General features: G+C 43.0%; 1 protein-coding gene across 1 annotated transcript in view; it reads left to right on the top strand.

Moving 5' to 3' along the window:
* Positions 1-20002, top strand: part of SWAP70 (switching B cell complex subunit SWAP70) — a 56207-nt gene that overhangs the window by 23188 nt on the left and 13017 nt on the right. The window contains exons 3-6 of the mRNA XM_080912018.1: positions 5851-6024; positions 13053-13280; positions 14629-14775; positions 16607-16715. Of these exons, the coding sequence (XP_080768144.1) occupies positions 5851-6024; positions 13053-13280; positions 14629-14775; positions 16607-16715 (658 nt within the window). The remainder of the gene's footprint in view (positions 1-5850; positions 6025-13052; positions 13281-14628; positions 14776-16606; positions 16716-20002) is intronic.

Below are 20002 nucleotides of genomic sequence, written 5' to 3'. Positions count from 1 at the left end.
GCCTTGCTTGCTTCTCTTGTTTCCATTCTTATGTCAGAAACATATTCTTAAAATTAAAAAAGCTGTGTGTGTGTGTGTGCATTCACACATGTGCCTGTATTTCTACGTGCATGTGCTTTCAGTGCCCTTGTAGTCCAGCAGAGGGATCAGACTAACCTTAGCCTTGGTGTTACCAACAATGAGCCACCTGACGTGGGTACTGGGGACTAAATTTGGGTTCCTAGCAAGAAGCAAGAGCAGCAAGCGTTCTTAAAAGAAAGATTCCTCCCTTCAGTTCCCTCTCCTCATCCTCTCAGTCATACCATGGTTTGCTCACACCTTCATCAATTGGTGGACCTTTGGTCTGTGCTTCAATGTGACTGTTCCGGCCTTTTCTCTGTTCCTCTTAATTGCTGAGGCTCTTGCTGCTTCCCTCGTCAGGCTTTCACTTCAGAATACAGCCAGTCTTGTTCATCCTCTCCTCACTTCCTAGGTAGTGATCCTTTCCGAGTGAACTGGAAGTTCACAGCATTCTCCGCTTCTCTGTTTGACAGTGGTGTTGGGATCTGGCTCAGCCTCTGGAATGTACACTCACCGCTGTCCAGTTTGAGTACAGGGACTGACACCTGGTAAACGCTTACCTCTAAAAACAAGAAAACAAAAAACCTGGAGCCCAGGCAGGCCTGACTCATCCTGTAGCCTAGGTTGACACTGAAGTTGAATTCATGGCAGTCCTCCTGCATCAGTCTTACGAGTGCTGTTCTGGTATTACAGGCATGAAGCACCATACTTCAAATGAACCCTGTGTACTAGACACTGGGGACTCAGATGTGAATACAACATGGCCCTATATTGGAAAGGATTTGAGGTTTGTTTGTTGTTTGTTTTGGTTTGAACTAGAGCAGCAGTTCTCAACCTGTGGGCTGTGACCCATTTGGGGTCCCACATCAGATATCCTGCATATCAGATGTTTACATACAACTTATAACAGCGAAATTATAGTTATAAAGTAGCAACAAAACAATTGTAAGGTTGGGGCCAGCACAACATGAGGAGCTGCATTGAAGGGTCACTGCATTTGGAAGGTCGAGAGCCACTGGGCTAGAATAATGAAGAGCTTGGATTCAGGGAGGAATTTGCAGGTAGAAATGTGTGTGACCAGTCAGAGCCTTCCCTTATCCTTCTGTGTTTTCCTAGCTTCACACCTTTGCTCTGGTTTTATGGTTCATTATATGATTTTTTTTCATTATGTTATAATTCACACCATATAAAACATGTTCTGTTGTTCTGACATGCTGGACATCATCACAGCTCAAACTGATCTCTTGAGTGTGTGTGTGTGTGTGTGTGTGTGTGTGTGTGTGTGTGTGTGTGTGTGTGTGTGAGTGAGTGAAGGGCTATGGGTTCTTGCTTTCCACTTTTCTTGAGTAAGGATCTCTTTGTTCTTTATCCACTGCTAGGCTAACTCCCTTATGAATGTCTTTGCCTCTCATCTCTCTGTATATAAGGGTGCTGTGATTTATAGTCACATGACTACGCCCAGCTTTATGCTAATTTCAGGGGACTCGAACTCTGGGCCTTATGCTTGTGTGACACTCCACCCACTGAACCATCTTCTCAGTCCCTACTCCCTACCTTTGTTGTTGTTGTTTTTAAAAAAACAAGATTTTACTGGTTAGCCCAGACCTTGTTATATAGTCCAGGCTGTCTGTGAACTCACACAAATCAGCCTGTCCCTGCTTCACAAATGTTCTGATAAAAGACATGTGCCGTGATACCCAGTTTTGCTTTTGTTTTTCTGAGATAATATCTTGCCATGTAGCTCTGGCTGGGCTCTGTGTATCTGCCATGCAGCCCACGTTGGCCTTTAACTTGCAGCCGTCTGCTTGCTTTAGCCTGTGAGTGCTACTCTGCACCACTGTGCTTAGCTCACATTTACCATCTTAAAGTATACAACGTAGTAGTTGTCAGGACAGTCACTGTCCCATCATCCCTCAGAGGAATCCTCTAGTTTATATCATTCTCAGTTCTCCCTTTTCCCAGTCCCCAGTGAACTAGTAACCTACTTTCTGCTTCATGGGTTTGCCTATTCTGAATATTTCTTCTTGACTGTTGTTTAACAGTGCTGCAGTGGATGTGCAGGTACAGAATCTGTTCAAGGTCCTGTTTCCAGTTCTTTTGGATATTTACCCAATAATGAGATTGCTGGATCATGTGGTAGTTTCGTTTTTAATTTTTGAGGAACGTCTGTACCACTTTTCTCAGTAGCTGTGCCATTTCTCAGTTTTAGCAACAGCACAAAAGGGGACACCGTCCACACTCAGAGACTTCCTTGGCTTGTTCCTTTCCAGTCTCTGTGCTTTTTACTCGTTTTCCTTGCCCTACTGCTTTGGCTAGTACATCTAATGTTATGTCAAGAAGTAACCAGGTGGATGCCCTTGCCTTATTCCTCCTCTTAGAGGAAAGGCTTTCAGTTTACACTATTGGATGTGATGGCACTATTCTTATTTTTCCTGCAGCTTCACCCTGCATTCCATGTGGGCCTCAAATTCATTCTTTTTCTTCTGCATAAGCCTCCCAGCTGCTGGGATTGCAGGTGTATATCACTACACTCATCTCGCTTCCAGTATGGTTTTGTTCTTAACCCAGGATGGTCTTGAACTCACCAAGTAGAGGATGATATTGACCTGTTGATCCTCCTGCCTCTACCTCCCAAGTGCTGCGATTACAGGTGTGTTGTGCCCAACTTGAAGTTCTTTCTCTGGTTCCACTTATCTTTGCTTTTCATCCTCTGTCTGTGGCCATCATGGGACCATTGTCTGCTGTCTCACCAGTTTACCTCTTGTGGCTTGCTTTCCCCTTCTTTGTTTTTGGATATTTGTATTTCTAGAATATCAACTCAAAGATACCCACAGCAGAATACCTCCCTTCTCCCTTGTTTTGTGCACCTTCCTTCTACCTCCTGAAAACCCCTACACAACATGTCAATGTGTTTAGTGTGCTCTCCACAAACAGAGCCTTGTCCTATCTTTAAAAAACTTTGTTTTTTCTTGTGCTTGGACATAGCATAAATTTGACTTCTGCTTACTCTGGTGGTGTTTGAGCTGCCATCTTCATGCTGATCAGCCCAAGTGCCCCTGTACCTTTGCTCCAGCCATTTCCTCTCCTGCTCTTGGATGCCTTTCCTTGTCTTCATCAATGCCCCTGATTTTAAAAAATAGACAAAACATTTATTTAGTGTGTGTGCACATCACTTGCCATAATGTATCTGTGACAGACAGACTGAGGACCACTCAGTGGTCAGTTCTCTGTTTCCACTGAGTGGCATCCTGGTACCAAACTCACATCGTGAGGCTTAGCAGCACGTGCCTACCCACTGAGAAATCTAGCTGGCCTTCAACGTACTTTAAAGTCTACTTCAAATGCTCTCTTTTCTACAAAGTACTAAACTAGCCCGTGTACTATTTATTAAAATCGAAAGCCCTTTGTGATTTGACCTCTGTTCACTTACATTATCAAGCCACTCCCTGGGGGAATCCTGTGAGTTATCACACACAGGGAATCACTTTTTGTTCCTCAAAGCAGGAATTCACGCTTTTGTACACATGTCCTTTCCATGTGGCCTATCACTTAGTGCTTTGTTTCCCGGTGCTGGCTGTTAGAAGTAGTTCTGCACAGATAACCTGTGTCACACAGGGACTTTATCTCTGACAGAGTGGAAAGAGTTGGCCTTTAAGCCTTAGTTCTGATGTGAACCAATCATGTAAGCTTGAGTAAAAGCACCTCACTGTTTTCTGAATCTATTTCCTGATCTATAAAGCAGGGATGTTGTTCAAATCTTAAAATTAATATGAAGTTAGTCTAAGTGAGGGCTAGAGGTGATGTATTGGTTTTATAAGTTCAAATGCCTGTCTAATGTTCACAGTGCTCAGGGTTTTGTTCCTTTGGGGATGTCGATGACTTGTGCCACCAAGTCTGGCAACCTGAGTTTGTTCTCAGGATCCATGTGGTAGAAAGAAAAAACTGACTCCTGAAAGATATCTCCTGACCTTCACATATAAGTAAGTCTTCAGTAAGTGGTATGTGGGCTAAATAAATAAACAAGTCAAGCAGGGGCACTTGATTACGTGGTGAACATGGGAAGTGGTGGGGTAAAGACAATACAGAGAACGTCTCTGCTTCTCAAAGGCCGGCTTGCCAACCACAGACTCTGGTTAAAGATCAAGGGAAGCATCTCCATGAGGCCAGCAGGGTCTTCACATTAGACACAACACAGAGCGCTTCTCCAAAGATGAATAAAACATGCTTTGCTCTTGTCGTCCTGCTCTCTAGCTCTTCCATATTGTCACAGACTATGACTTTAAAAATGAAGACCACTGAGCCTTCAGCTGTCAGTACAGATAAAGTCCCGACTCCTTACCATGAACTCTCCTTCCGTGCACATTTGCCAGGTTTGGTCAGCTGGCTTTGAACTGCAATGTGAGACATTTCCCAGGTTCTTGGTGGGGAGCAAGACCTGTCTCAGTGGAGATACAGAAAAGTATAGGTGACTATTTTTCCTGCTCCATGACACCTGAACATGAAAACATGAAAATGTGCCCCAGGCTCAGGGGGGACCCACTGTCATGAGTGGCATAGAGGCCCCAGGACAGCAGTGGAGCTGTCTCATGTTGCACTGGCTGTGGGGTCCCCACTAGTCTATTCCTCTGACTGACTTGGACTGAAGTTCTGACTCCTACTGTACTTTGGTACTGGCACAGGTGCATTGCCTCTTTTTTCTCACTTATGTTGGATCTGTGAGGTTAATTCATTGTTTTCCTAATAAACTTCCTTTTTGTTTAAATGAATACAAGGTGGATTCTAAGACCACCTTCCAGCATGTAGTCTCCCATTTACATTTATCCACCCATGTATATTTTCAACTGGCCATGAATGCTGCCATCTCTGGATGTTCTGACATTTTATTCTACAGTCTGGAACAAGCTTTATCCCATTGTAGATTGGTTTGACTTTTTTTTTTTTAGTAGGGGGATCAAACCCAGGCCTTGAACATGTTACATAAGCATTCCACCACTGAGCCACACCTCAGCTCAAATATCAATAGCTCCACATTCAGATTGGATTAGCTACTCAACATTCCTGTGGACTTCTGGTTACAATAATTGTCACACCATATTATAATTGTATTTATGTTCCTTGGAGAGACAGGCTAGTATTGAGTGGGTATCTGTCTCTGGAAAGTAATACTTATGGTATGTATTTTTCTTGTTGAGGAATGAGAAGCTATTGATTACATACTAATATTACAACTGTCCACTTTCATATGTCTTCTCTGATAAGCTATGTAAGCGCATAGATCAAGTTCTTCAACTTCACCTTTTATTTCCTAGCACAGTACTTGACTCTTAGAGTGTTAGGGTCAGGAGTGAGGGTCCAGCTGTCTCAGAATTGCAGTTAAGCAGTTTTCCTGTATCAAGGTTTCATCTTTGCCAGTATAAATAAAAATGGGGTAAAAAAGATATCAGAATGTGACCTACAGTGCTTCTTTCTCAGCTCTGGCAGAAATCTGTGCTTGGTTAGTGTCAAGGACGGAGGCAGAGTACAATTATTAGCTGAGCTACTGACAGCGTTGGTATCAGGAGCAGACACGTGGGGTGTGACTGTTGGTTAGTAGAGCGCTTGAGTGAGGCCTGTCTTGTTTTATTACGTGTGTGTGTGTGTGTGTGTGAGAGAGAGAGAGAGAGAGAGAGAGAGAGAGAGAGAGAGAGAGAGAGAGAGAGAAAGAGAAAGAGAAAGAGAGTGAGTGAGTGAGTGAAAGAGGGGGGGGCTTTATTTTGGACTGGCTTGTGAGTTTTCCTCTTTCCTTTTTAGGTTCAAGACAACTTTGACAAGATTGAATTCAATAGAATGTGTTGGACACTCTGTGTCAAGAAAAACCTCACAAAGAGTCCACTACTCATTACAGAAGATGATGCATTTAAAGTGTGGGTCGTTTTCAACTTTTTGTCAGAGGACAAGTATCCATTAATAATTGTTCCAGAAGAGGTAAGGTGTGGCCTTGGGTACTTTTTAGATGTCTGAGCACTAGAGGACCTGGCCTGCAAAATTTGTGTTGATTCAGTGTTGATATTTGTTTTTGCTTTTTTTTTTTTTTTTGTTGCTTTGATTTTTGATCAGAGGTAAACAGGTTGAATCCAGAAAAGCTCAACTTAGGGATTTGGGGGACATTTTAAAAAATTTCCTTTGGAGATTTGCAGGGACAGTGAGAGCCTTCCTCTTGGAACTGCTGTAGTTGCAGATAAATCTATCCTCTTGGTATCTAAAGAATATTTGTTCAGGACAAGGGACAACATAATTGTCTACTTGTGGAAGAACTGGCTGATGCTTTGTGGGAAATATGTGGGATACAGAGTACTGTTCTCTTGCTGTGTTAGGAGTAGGTACTGATTTTCTAGTTTCAAGTTTCAAAGTCTATGATGATGCCTTTTTCTAGACTGCTCAAAGCAAAGGAGAGCACCTCTGGTAATTTTGTTCTGTGTTATTGTCCCTGAATGTCCCTGGTGAGGTCCTCGGGGATTAGGAGTAAGGTTCCTATGCAGTTTTCTGGAAACCAGACATGCAGGAGAGGTTTGACCAGACATAGGTCTTTCTGAGCCAAGATGACAATTTCCTATATGAGGCAGCTACATTCATGAAATTGTGATTATGATGTTATTGAGTCCTGTGGCTGAACTTTTGGGTCTGAGTCCTGTAGAACACAGTTAACTGGTCTGCACTAGATAAGATCATAACTAGCAGATAAAATTTCCATCCTCTTGTTCCCTGTCTACTCATGTTGATAGTGCCTGGTGATTGGGAGTACAGGCACATTTCAATCCTGGGCATCTAGAGGTAGCACTGTGTTTTCTATAAAGTGCAGTCTTTGAAACCCTACTTTACCACTTCACAGAGTAATGAAGTAACCTTCCAATCCATGTCTCCCCACCTTTAGAATGGAGATAGCAGCTGTTTTCTACAATGTACCCTGTGAGGCTAAAAAAGTTGATGTATGTGAGACACTTGATGCAGTGCCTGAACATGTGATACATGCACCAAATGGGTTGTGATAATGGGTGTGGCAAGTTTAGTGTTGTAGGTAGAATGTCCTTGTGGAAATACACTGCTAGAGCTTGTGAGAAGCCAGGGCTAGAGGGAGACATGGGGAAACCACAGGAGTGGGTTAGGGCAGGGAGGAAGTGACCATAGTAGGAGTTGTAAGGGCCAAGGAAAACCTTGGGGCTGTTTCTATAGCAGCGGGAGGAAGTAGATTTGGTAAAGGAAGCAGAACCGACTGAGTAAGCTGTGAGATAAGAGGCGGCATTATGAGAATATAATTGCAGAAAAATCAGATAGTGGTAAGAAGGGGCCTCTGGATTAACAATAGCCCTTGGGAGCAAGGGAAAGGCAAGTTTCTCTATGGTAGTGGGAACACTGTCTTGATGTTAAATATGACCATGTCTAAGTGTTAAGTGTATATGACAGTTAAAGGGGACATGAAAGGCAACATTCTAGAGCACTGCCCAGCATAATCCAGAATGGGTAATGGTGGCCTGAAAGGCCTTTAACAGACATGGCTTTGCTCAGGGCTATGCACATACTGTTTTCCTTAGAAAAGAATTTATTCCTCCTCCAGCTGCTGCTGTTGCTGCTGCTTCTACTACTACTACTATTAATGTGTATCGGTGTTTTGTTCGCATATATGTCTGTGCGCCATATGTGCTGGTGGCCTTAAAGGTCAGAAGAGGGTATTGGATTTCCTTGGACTGGAGTTATGGAAAGTTGTGTGCCACCAGGTGGGTGTGGGCAGTGGTCTTAGTTTCTGACCATCTCTCCAGCTTCATGTAAGGTTTCTAACATGGGCTCTTCTGGAGACAGGGTCTCTCTACAGAGCCCTGGCTATTTTGGAACTGACTGTGTAGACCAGGCTGGCTCAAACTCACAGAGATCTGCCTGCCTCTGCCTTCCTGAGTGCTGGGTCTAAAGGTGCATGCCACCATGCCTGGCCTTCAGTATGGTCTTTGAAGATATTTTGCAGCCACACTCAGAATTCCAAGTTTCTATGTATGTTGGAACTAGAAGTGGATGGGTCTCTTATCCTTGACATTTTAGATTCTTCTGTTACTATCCATGGTGGACCTGCAAAGCCACTTTGTCTTCCTTCCAGAATTAACAATTAAGCAGCAAGGATTCGTGCTTACTTTATTGTAGACACTAGAAGTGCTTTCTTGATTTGGGGGCTTTGTTATCACCGAGTCACTACTTTGGTCAGCTTTTTGATAATCCAGAGGAACAACAGGATCCACGTGGGCCTTGATGGGCCTGATGCTGTCTTTGTTGCAGCCCAGAACCCAGCCTGGACTTCTGAATGTTTACCGTTATCATTGCAGACTGACATGAGCACTCTGGCCTCCTCCAAACATGTCACTTACTCTTTGGTACAGTGTTCCTTGTCATGTCTTGTGTAGTCTTACTCTGTGCTTTGCATCCTTGAGTGCCTTCTCGTGAGATGGAGAATTCTTCTCAGAATTAGGAACATGTGCTGTAGTTCCAGCACCAGGGAGGGTTGAGGTGGGAGGATCAGAGATTGAGGCCTGCCTGAGTTACATGATAAAGTCTGTTTCTAGTAACAAGTAGAAATAGAGTTAGCCTTATAGATTATCCTTCTGTGGGCAGGAGCATTCCTGTGAGGTGGATAAGAGCTCACTGGAGCAGATTAATATGAAATTGCTTCAGTTGCTGAGTCAGCCTCTTGAGGTTTAACCATGGCCTTGGCACGATGAACTTCAGCAAGTCATCCGCCCTTTGACCAAGCACTGCAACCTCAGGGTCACACTAGGTTGTGGAAATTAGAGCCTATTAAATTTTGTTGCCTTTCTAAATATTTAACAACATAAAAACTAATATATTTGAACTGTTTTTGAAATACAGTTTTAGAAAATGTAACATAAAAACACACATTTAAAGAAATCTTAAATGCAATGTCTTTGTGGGTTTTACTTGTTTGTTGGGAATTTTAAAGTGTTACAAGTTCAGAGTGTCTTATGGACCTATGAGAAGCTTACTGCTCATCACATAAAGCCTAAATAGAATGTATTTATCTTTTGTTTGTTTGAGACAGGACCTCTCTTCCTGGCTGGCCTTGAACTCATAGAGATCCACCTACCTCTGCCTCCTGAGGGTTGGGTTAAAGGTGTGCTCCTGATCTGCCACTCCTATATAATTTTTATATTTCTAGTAATTCATCTATCATAATGGTCACTTGTGTTTTAAGTTTACAGTTTTTGTTGTTACTCATTTTGTTTTTTGAGACATGGTTTCACAGTGAAGCCCAGGTTGGCCTCAAACTTGTGGCTTTTCTTCTGTTTCCAACCCTAAGCAATGAGATCAGACATATGCTGTATCATACACAAAGAATTTAAGTTTTTTTTCCTCTGCTTCAGCCAGTATTGTCCAACAGCAGCAGTTGTGTGAATAATGCATCTACAGTATTCATTTGACTATGTTTTCCATCACCCAGAATGAATGTCAAAAATGTTAAATAAATGTTTAAATTATATGGTAAAGTCAAGGTGTTTCTGTAGGCACATATGTAGAGAGATGGTGAACCCCTTTGAGTTGGTTCCACATTTTTTTTCTGGTGATATTCCTGGAACTGTAAGCCTGTAAAGCATAAAGTATAGTTTTTACTAGTGTCATTTTCCATAGAACCAAGAACAAAACAGGATGTGTCTGCCACACACTTACTTGGAAGAACTGCCTTGCTACAGTGAAAACTCAAACTTGAAATAGTTTTAAAGAGATCTTAGGTGAGGCAAATTGTAGGTTTCTCCTTTAATGACAGAGAAAACATTGGACAGAATAAAAATTCAAGCCAAAGACCTAGAAAAATCACATTCAGCTTGAAGTTTCTTCTTTGTTATTTTTAGTGAAATCTGCTGGGAAGGAGGAAGCAGGCTGCTTCCTGAACTGAGTGAGCCTTAGAGTTGGTACAGGCTCCTCTGTAAAGCAACCCTGGCACACACGGGACTCATTGTTTACTTTACTTGAATAGTAGAGTGAGAATGTGTCTATTTGGCCAGCACAGTTAAAAGGTCCTCTGCTCCTTGGTTATAGTGTATATGAATGTGTCCCAAGTCAACAGGAAAGACACAGTCACTGGGAGCAATAGCTTGTTGGTGCTGGGGCTGAAAGTCAGCCTCCCAGGGCTTGAGAGATACCATTATAGGAAGGTTCCAGAAGAACTTGGGAAGCTGCTTTGAGAATTGAATTGAGAATCTGAGTTGCAAACCAAAGGTCACCTGGAGCTAGAAGGGGCTTGGCCTCACCGTGGTGGGTAAGCAAAGGCTGTCTTCTGACTTGTGCAGATGTCATGGCAACAGCATCCTATAAAACCCACTGTAGTCCTTCATCCTATGCACATACATGGCCACACACGTGTGCTTCCTCGTAGTATTTCCTTGATGAGCTAAGTCACAATCAGCAGCCCAGTGCCTTGTTTTGGGCACCCTTAGAGAATTAGAATGTCTATGTATGTTAATACCATTTTGGACAGCTGCTTATCTATCTTTTATTACCTGAATGCAGGGTAAATACTCATGTAGCTCAGGCTGGCCTTGAATTCTCTTATTTAGCTGAGGATGGTTTTGATCTTCCTGCCATCAAGATCAAAAGGTTTTTGTGTTCATATATTTGTATACAAATACATGTTTTGTTTTTAGTCTCATCTTGACTTTAATCATCTTTCCCTTTATTTTTTTTTTTCTCTTTCCCATCATCTGTTACTGCCCTTCACCCTCTTAAAAGTAAGAGAGGCTAGGCAGTAAGCGACACCTCTTCAAGAGGAGAGAAGGGCCCGAGTGTGCTTCTCTTCTATGCAGAGCATTTGCTGTCACTGCTCATGCTGCTGCTTCAAGGCCTCAGTTAATGTTCATCCCAAAGGAGCTTCTGTCGCTAAACTTGTGATGGTTTTGAACTTGTGGTACTTAGTAAATGGAATTTCTTTTCATTTCTTATTGCACTTTATTATTTCCCAAACAGCATTATAATTACATTAATGGGAATACAAAGAATAAAAAAGAAAGATGAACCCCGTCTTATCTGTTTTTTTAAAAAGATTTATTTATTAAATGTATATGAGTACACTGTAGTGGTCTTCAGACACACCAGAAGAGGGCATCAGATCCCATTACAGATGGCTGTGAGCCACCATGTGGTTGCTGGGATTTGAACTCAGGACCTCTGGAAGAGCAGTTGGTGCTCTTAACTGCTGAGCCATCTCTCTAGTCCCCAAGTCTTATTTGTAGCTAAGTGTTTTCTGTGTTTTTGACAAACGTTTGCCAAAAGGTCTGCATTTTCTGTTTATGCAGGTAAAACCATGGGTCAGCTTAACTTTGCCTTCATACTTGGTGAATGTTTTCTCAAGTGTAATTTTAAGTGATTGTGTAATATGTCACCCAGTATGGAGGGGAAGTGACATCAATATGTGGCTGCTGGGTGGCTTTGTACCGACTGTTTTCTTATGTCTTCTTTCCTCTCTGTGATGTGTGTTATTATCCCCATTTCACAGACGGTGAGATTGGATCCTAGCTTGTTCATTTTAGGTGTCAGCTGAGTCCTGCTGTACTTGAGGTCCTCCTGCTGAGCTCTGGGAATTCAAAGATAGATGGAGAACCTGTGAAGAATCCAGGAAAGGGTGGAGAAGCAAATGGGCATTAGAAAAGGGAACACAGTATACTGAGTGCAGTGGCACAGGAGAGGATGTAGGGAATGCAGCGCCTGTTGTAGGGTTGGCTGGAGCGGTGTGAGGGAACACAGTGTGGCCTGCAGAGAGGGTGAAATGTCACGTGTGAGGCTTGAAGCAAGTGGGTGGAGGAGGTTCACATTTGTGAACCATCTGGAACAACAGTCTTTCTTTTTCCTGTGGTTTTTAATTTGTATTTATTATTATTCTTTCTTTTTTTATTTTAATTAAAAAAAATTTTTTTTGAGACACAGTTTCACTATGTAGCCCCGACTGGCCTGACATAACCTTAGTCTCCCAATGCTGTGATTAAGTATGTCATGACACCCAGCTAAATATTTATTTTTCCCATTTCAACATTATAGGAAGATAAGCATTTTATAACCTGACTCAGCACAAACAAATATATGTACTCAGAAACCTTATAAAACTGTATCTGGTGCTATTGTGATTGAACTAGAATATTTTCATTCCATTACAAAAATACTGGCTTTCTGGTTCAGACTGGGAGTCTAGTCATATTTACAACACTGTCAATGTTTTGGTGGATGGAGACAACAGGAAAGAGGTAACTGGTTTACACACGAATCTGTGAATAAGGAGATAAGTTGTGCATTTGAGATGTTTATTTGATTTAACATTAATGTTTAGTGAGATTCGTGTGCAGAGCTGGGTGGTGACATATAGTAAGTTTGGTTCAGTTTGGACGATATGAGACCTTGTCTCAGTATAAACAAACAAATCAAAACAGAAGGAAGAAATGATAATATTCTTGGTATATTAAAGTATTTACCCAAAGAGAGTAATTAGGTGACAGTAATTTGTTTGTGTGTGGTGTATTTGTAGCTTCCCTTAGCTGCATATACATACAAGTGTGGGCTGTTGAGTTTGATTCACATACTACGCCAGCAGAGAGCAACCATTGGTGTTTTTCATGGGTACATCTCTCCCTAGCAAAGAGAGGTTTCTTTTCTTTTTTTAAAAGAAGTAATTTTTGGAAGAATAGAGACTATGTTGTGAATTAAACCCAGTAGTGTGAATAACAAAAATGAATACCCGTGTTAAGAATAGGAAAGAATTAGCTAGGTGATGGTGGAGAATGCCTTTAATCCCAGCACTTAGGAGTCAAGGGTGGGGACCTCTGTGTTCAAGGCCAGCCTGGTCTACACAGCAAGTTCTAGGATAGCCAGGGCTACTTAGAGAAATTACTAAAACCCCAACACAATTTCCTCGAAAAAAAAAAAAAAAAAGACAAATTTTAAAAGGAAATAATTAATTTTTTTTTTCTGTACAGATTGAATACCTGCTTAAGAAACTTACAGAAGCTATGGGAGGAGGTTGGCAACAAGAACAATTTGAACATTACAAAATAAACTTTGATGACAGTAAGGACGGCCTTTCTGCCTGGGAACTTATTGAGCTAATTGGAAACGGACAGTTTAGCAAGGGCATGGATCGCCAGACAGTGTCTATGGCCATTAATGAGGTCTTCAATGAGCTTATTTTAGACGTATTGAAACAGGTAAGAGGGCCCTGACACTCTCTCCCTCATCTTTAGAATCTGATGTTAGAAACCAAATAGCTTCCTTCCCTCTCCACAAGTCATGTATGCTCTTTAATGATTTACAACAGAAGTAAAGTTGTCTATTTTGTTTATTAGACTTTCAGGATTTTCTCCACCCTGCTAGGATATTGAGGATTAAAACCAAGGTATTATCTATTCTAGACAAGTGCTTCACAGTTGAGCTATATCTCTAGTCTAGGCTCTTGTTTTAAAGATTTACTGTCACAGTTTTGAAGTACAGTTAAGAATTGAGAAGTTACGAGTTTTGAAGGGACTGTTCAATCAAGTTTCCAAATGATTTTTAAAAAGTACCCTTATGACACATGTAATCCTCTACCCACAATTGTGGAAAGATGCCCATGGTGTATTTATTGTTCAGTAGAAACAACAGGCCATAGGACAGTGCGCTCTTGTGTAACTCCTGCTCTTGTAACATGACACATGTGTAGACATGTCTAGAAGCATGCTCACCAGCGTGTATTCAGTGATTATGTCCGGAGTGTATGATTTTGGTGAGCTTTACTTAAAATTTTTCTATATTTAAAAAGAAATACTTCATGATTTTCCCATATTTTTATAGAACTAGAACTTAGAAAGTGGTACTTTCATATAGTCAAGTTGTATTTATCTTAACAACTATTTTTTCCCTCAGCACCCAACAGTGTCTGGTATACATATAGGAAACTAAACACTTACTAAATAGAACATCTGTCTGACTTGAGGCAAGATCTCATCCTAGCTCTTGCTGGCCTGGAACTCACTGTATAGACGAGGCTGGCCTTTCAAACATCTTGCACTATTATATTAAACAACCTGCTTTCAGTTTTCCATACTTAGCCCTTTCTTTGTTCAGTAGGTGACTATTAATGTCCTTGTTCTTTTTTCCGACAGTAAGCATTAGTTAAGGCTTAACTTATATCACTTACCTTTATGTCCTTTTGCTGTGCATCCCAAACATTTCTCTTTACCTATAAATATTTCAATAAATGTCTTAAAAGGTAAGGCAATGTAGGGAAATTCACTATTTATTAATACCAAAGGTTCTGTTATCTGTATGTTACTTGCAGAGACTCTGAAATGTCTAACTTTACATGTAAACCTTTGTGTGTGGTCGTGTGGATTTCACTGGGGATCATGTCTCTGGATCACAGATTCTCAGAGACTGCGGTCCATTGTCCACACAGGTGAGAACCATTGACATTTGTATATTTTGAACCAGGTGTCAGATAATCGAGTAAATAAGACAAAGGATTGCCAGCTGTTACACATAAAACACACATGTTCCATTTGGTTTAATCTGTCATAGGGTTACATGATGAAGAAAGGGCACAAACGGAAAAACTGGACTGAGCGCTGGTTTGTATTAAAGCCCAACATAATTACCTACTATGTGAGCGAGGATCTGAAAGATAAGAAAGGAGACATCCTGTTGGATGAGAACTGCTGTGTGGAGGTGAGTGGGTGTGGCCTCTCTGCATGCTTGTCCTCTGCTGCCCTCTGCTGCCCCATGCTGCCCTCTGCTGCCCCAGGCTGCCCCAGGCTGCCCTCTGCTGCCCTCTACTGCCCTCTGCTGCCCCATGCTGCCCCATGCTGCCCCAGGCTGCCCCATGCTGCCCCAGTTGCCCTCTGCTGCCCCAGGCTGCCCTCTGCTGCCCTCTGCTGCCCTCTGCTGCCCTCTACTGCCCTCTGCTGCCCCAGGCTGCCCCATGCTGCCCCATGCTGCCCCAGGCTGCCCTAGGCTGCCCTCTGCTGCCCCATGCTGTTCATGGTTTTTCCCAGCTCTACTCTTACAGACTAAACCTTCAGATAATCCCCAAAGTGAACATTTTCAAAATATAGTCTCCTAAAACCAAAATTAAAGACAGCTGACAAAATGTGTGGCTGATATAAATTCTGTCTTATGCTTGTGAATAAAGTATAAGGATTAAATCTGAGAGATTTGTGTTTATGGAATTACTGAGTAAAATCAAGTCAATAAAAAGGCAAAAGAATGCTGTGAGATGATATTAGAAATTATTAATAGACTAAAGATCTGGAGCTTTTTAAATAAAACAAATAGAAGAAAATTGATCATTTTGGTTAGATAGGGTCTCGTGTAGCTTGAAATCACTATGTAGTCAAGGACGGCCTTGAATTCCTTACCTTGTTCCTCTTCTACCCCTGGTCTAGGGATTACAGGCACGTGCTACCACACTTCATTTTTTAAAGACAGGATTGGTTATTTATGAGGATGGGCTCTCATCTAGTCTGAGTGGCTTTAAACTTGCTATAGCCTTGAACTCTTTCTACACAGTACTAAGATTACAGGTGTGAGCCTCCACACCTGCCTTGAGTGATGCATTTTATAGTTGTTAATTCTGGAAGGATATAAAGTCCTCAAGAGCATACAATTTAGGGGCAGGGTGACACGATTCAGTAATCAGGAGGCTGGAGGATTGTCTGCTCTGCTGAACCAGGGCTATATGGCAAGGCGTTGCCTGAAAATATTTACTTTTTGTTTTTTAGATTTGATTTGTATCTTAGCCACCACTAGTGTCTCAGTATTGTTGGATGGGAATTTGCACTCAAACTATAGAAATGGTATAAAGCTATATTAGTACTTTGTGGTTTGCTCATGCTCAGGTAAACTGAGATCTACAGGATTTCCATAAGCTATGCCATTTTACTCATAAAGATAGAGGTCAAGAACTACAGGGCACCAGCAGTAACACCTCAGGGTAAGAAAAGCCATAGCAGTCAGTGGACTCCTGTAACAGTTATGTGGGTGTTCCTTCTAGGGTTCACAGGGGGCACACTCAATTGCTAGAATGCAAGAGCTTGGGGTCCTCTTGACCTCACTGGGTGTTGTGGTTTGTCTTGTGTAGATGTGCCATCTCAGTCAGGTGTGGTGTGACACATACCTGTAATCTCGGTATTTAGGAGGCTGGGGCTGAGGGGCTGTTAGATCAAGATCCTCCTAGTCTACGCTGTGAGACTCTGTCTCCATAAACAAAATGGTAGTTTCTTGCTGATGAACTACACCTTCAGGCTTCCTTGAGGACTATGGAAGCCGTTTTCACCCATTTATGAGGCTACATCCCATCTTTCTCTGGACATTTTGGCATCCACATATGTGGGTGACAAAGATGCCACCTTGCCGTGAATAAACACGGTCCCACCTAAGGTCAGACCAAATCTCTTTCTTCCTTTTCTCTCCCTTCACCTGCTTTTTAAATACTCTAACACAAACAAACAAACAAAAAAAGAATAAAATTTTAAAGAACTAATCGTGGTTTCTGTTTTAGTCTCTGCCTGACAAAGATGGAAAGAAATGTCTTTTTCTAATAAAATGCTTTGATAAGACCTTTGAAATCAGTGCCTCGGATAAGAAGAAGAAACAAGAATGGATTCAGGGTAGGACATTTTTTATTATTTTCCACAGCAAGGAGCAGAAGATGGTCATGGGTATAGGCTTCTAATCCCAGCACCTGGTAGGAAGACACAGGGGGAGCAGGAGCTCTCTACATGGAGTACCAAGCCAGCCTGTGCTCCTTCAGACCCTGCCACACCACTCCACTCCACTCCACACCACACCACACCACTCCACACCACTCCACACCACTCCACACCACTCCACTCCACACCACTCCACTCCACACCACACCACTCCACACCACACCACTCCACACCACTCCACACCACTCCACACAGTACCACACCACACCACTCCACTCCACACCACACCACTCCACACCACACCACACCACACCACTCCACACCACTCCACACAGTACCACACCACTCCACTCCACTCCACACCACTCCACACCACTCCACACCACTCCACACCACTCCACACCACACCACTCCACTCCACTCCACACCACTCCACACCACACCACACCACACCACTCCACTCCACACCACTCCACTCCACACCACTCCACACCACTCCACTCCACTCCACACCACACCACTCCACTCCACACCACTCCACACCACTCCACACCACTCCATACCACACCACTCCACTCCACACCACTCCACACCACACCACACCACTCCACACCACTCCACACCACTCCACACCACTCCACACCACACCACTCCACACCACACCACTCCGCTCCACACCACTTCACACCACTCCACACCACTCCACACCACACCACTCCACTCCACACCACTCCACACCACTCCACACCACTCCACTCCACACCACACCACTCCACTCCACACCACTCCACACCACTCCACACCACTCCACACCACTCCACACCACACCACTCCACTCCACTCCACACCACTCCACACCACACCACACCACTCCACTCCACACCACTCCACTCCACACCACTCCACTCCACACCACTCCATACCACACCACTCCACTCCACTCCACACCACTCCACTCCACACCACTCCACACCACTCCACACCACTCCATACCACACCACTCCACTCCACACCACTCCACACCACACCACACCACTCCACTCCACACCACTCCACACCACTCCACACCACTCCACACCACACCACACCACTCCGCTCCACACCACTTCACACCACTCCACACCACTCCACACCACACCACACCACTCCACACCACACCACTCCACTCCACTCCACTCCACACCACTCCACTCCACACCACTCCACACCACACCACACCACTCCACACCACACCACTCCACACCACACCACTCCACACCACACCACTCCACACCACTCCACACCACACCACACCACTCCACACCACTCCACTCCACTCCACACCACTCCACACCACTCCACACCACACCACACCACACCACTCCACACCACTCCACACCACACTGTGAGTGCTCCAACTTTGTGTTTTCACACCTTGCCCAAGACAATGGCACAGTTTGCTTCCTTATGTCGTGGCTATTGCCACATGTGAAAGAAAACAAAATAAGCCAAAGTTCCCTTTTTAAAAATTAAAAAAAAAAAACAATTTGGCCAATTTGTTTGCATTCTGACTTTGTGGGGATAAAACTCTATTTTAGGTCTTACAGCCCTAACTCTTGAAAGAGTGAAATTTTCCTTTAAGCAAATGAAAAGTGTTACGAATGTTGAGGTTTTGGTCATGCACAAGACTAAAAGGAATTTCTGGAGTGGTTTTGTAACTCAAGACACTAATAACTTGAGAGAGCATGGTGTTAGCATTTTAAAGGAAGTGGATGGTGTAACCTTATTTATTTTCTTAAAGTCTCTCAGAAGGAACACAAGAACCTGTTAGCTTCGGTTGCTAATGGACGGAACCCCAGAGCTTGGTGGATAAGAGTGGGCAGAAACTTTTCCTGAATGTCCGTTCATGCTTCTTGAATTTGAACAATAGGTATTAGTTAACCAAGAAATTAAATTTAAGTGGTTGAAAATACCAAGAGCCAGGTGCGGTAGATCATGCCTGTGACCCCACCACCCAGGAGGCAGCTGTTGGTTCAAAGCCAGTCTGTACTACATAATAGGTTTCAGGTCGATTTCAGTTAGAGTCAAATCCTGTTTTGACAAATCAGAAAAGGGGCTAGAGAGATAGTTTAGTGATTAAGAGCACCGACTGCTCCTCTAAAGGACCAGGGTTCGATGTTCCGTACCTACTTGATGGTTCACAACTATTCTTAACTCCGGATTCAGGGAATCTGACAACCTCTCTCGCTCGACCTTCTCAAGGATCAGATACACATATGGCACACATACATACATGCAGGCAAATCTCATATACATAAGATAAATAAAAAAAAACAGAAATGAGATTTTATATGAAATGTAATGTCTTATAAAGTCCTTTGTGTGCTATGCTGTATGTAGATTTTTCAGTAAATGGTGACTACCCTGATAATGTATTTTCATATAGGGAGGGAAGTGGTTTCATAGACTTAGCTGAGGGTAGAATCAGTGTAATAAACTGCCCATCAGGTGCTAAGAACTTTGATTCTCTGCCCTTAGTGTGTCTTAATTTTATTTGGCTTTTAAAAACTGTTGTTGGGCTAGAGAGATGGCTCAGAGGTTAAGAGCACTGACTGTACTTCCAGAGGTCCTGAGTTCAATTCCCAGCAACTATATGGTGGCTCACAACCATCTGTAATGGGATCTGATGCCCTCTTCTGGCGTGTCTGAAGACAGATAACAGTGTACTTATATATAATAAACAAATAAACTTAAAAAATTAGTTATGTGTATGTATACTCATGATGTGTATGTATGGGCATACATTCCATGTCTCATGTACAGTTCCCAAGGATTTAACTGATCCAGGCTCACACAGATAGTGTCTTTACATGTGGAGTCATCTTGCCTGTCTTATTTAGCTTTTTGGGGTGTAGGAAAGGGTCAGGTGTGTGGTATCAGCACGTGGTAACCAAAGACATCAGGGTTGCTGTGAGTTTGAGGACAGACCAAACAGGGATATCTAGTGAAGCTCTGTCTTAAAAAAAAAAAAAAAAAGTGTGTGTGGGGGGGGGGGGGAGCGTGAGAGAGAGAGACCATGAGTGCGCAAGTGCACGAGTGCCTGCCTGCCCACCCTGTAGTGTGTTTCCAGTGAAGTGTCTGTAAGCACAGGTGTACGGCTGTGGACATGGACTTAGAAACGCTTTAATGCACATCTTTCTCATGTGTCACTCAGGCTGAGCCATTGCTCACTGGCAGCCTCCCCACCCATCTGGTGTTATATATTA

The sequence above is a fragment of the Micromys minutus genome (assembly GCF_963924665.1).
Source record: "Micromys minutus genome assembly, chromosome: 2".
Lineage (NCBI taxonomy): Eukaryota > Metazoa > Chordata > Mammalia > Rodentia > Muridae > Micromys > Micromys minutus.
Note: the sequence above shows the minus strand (reverse complement) of the source record. Positions and strands in the feature narration are given on the sequence as shown.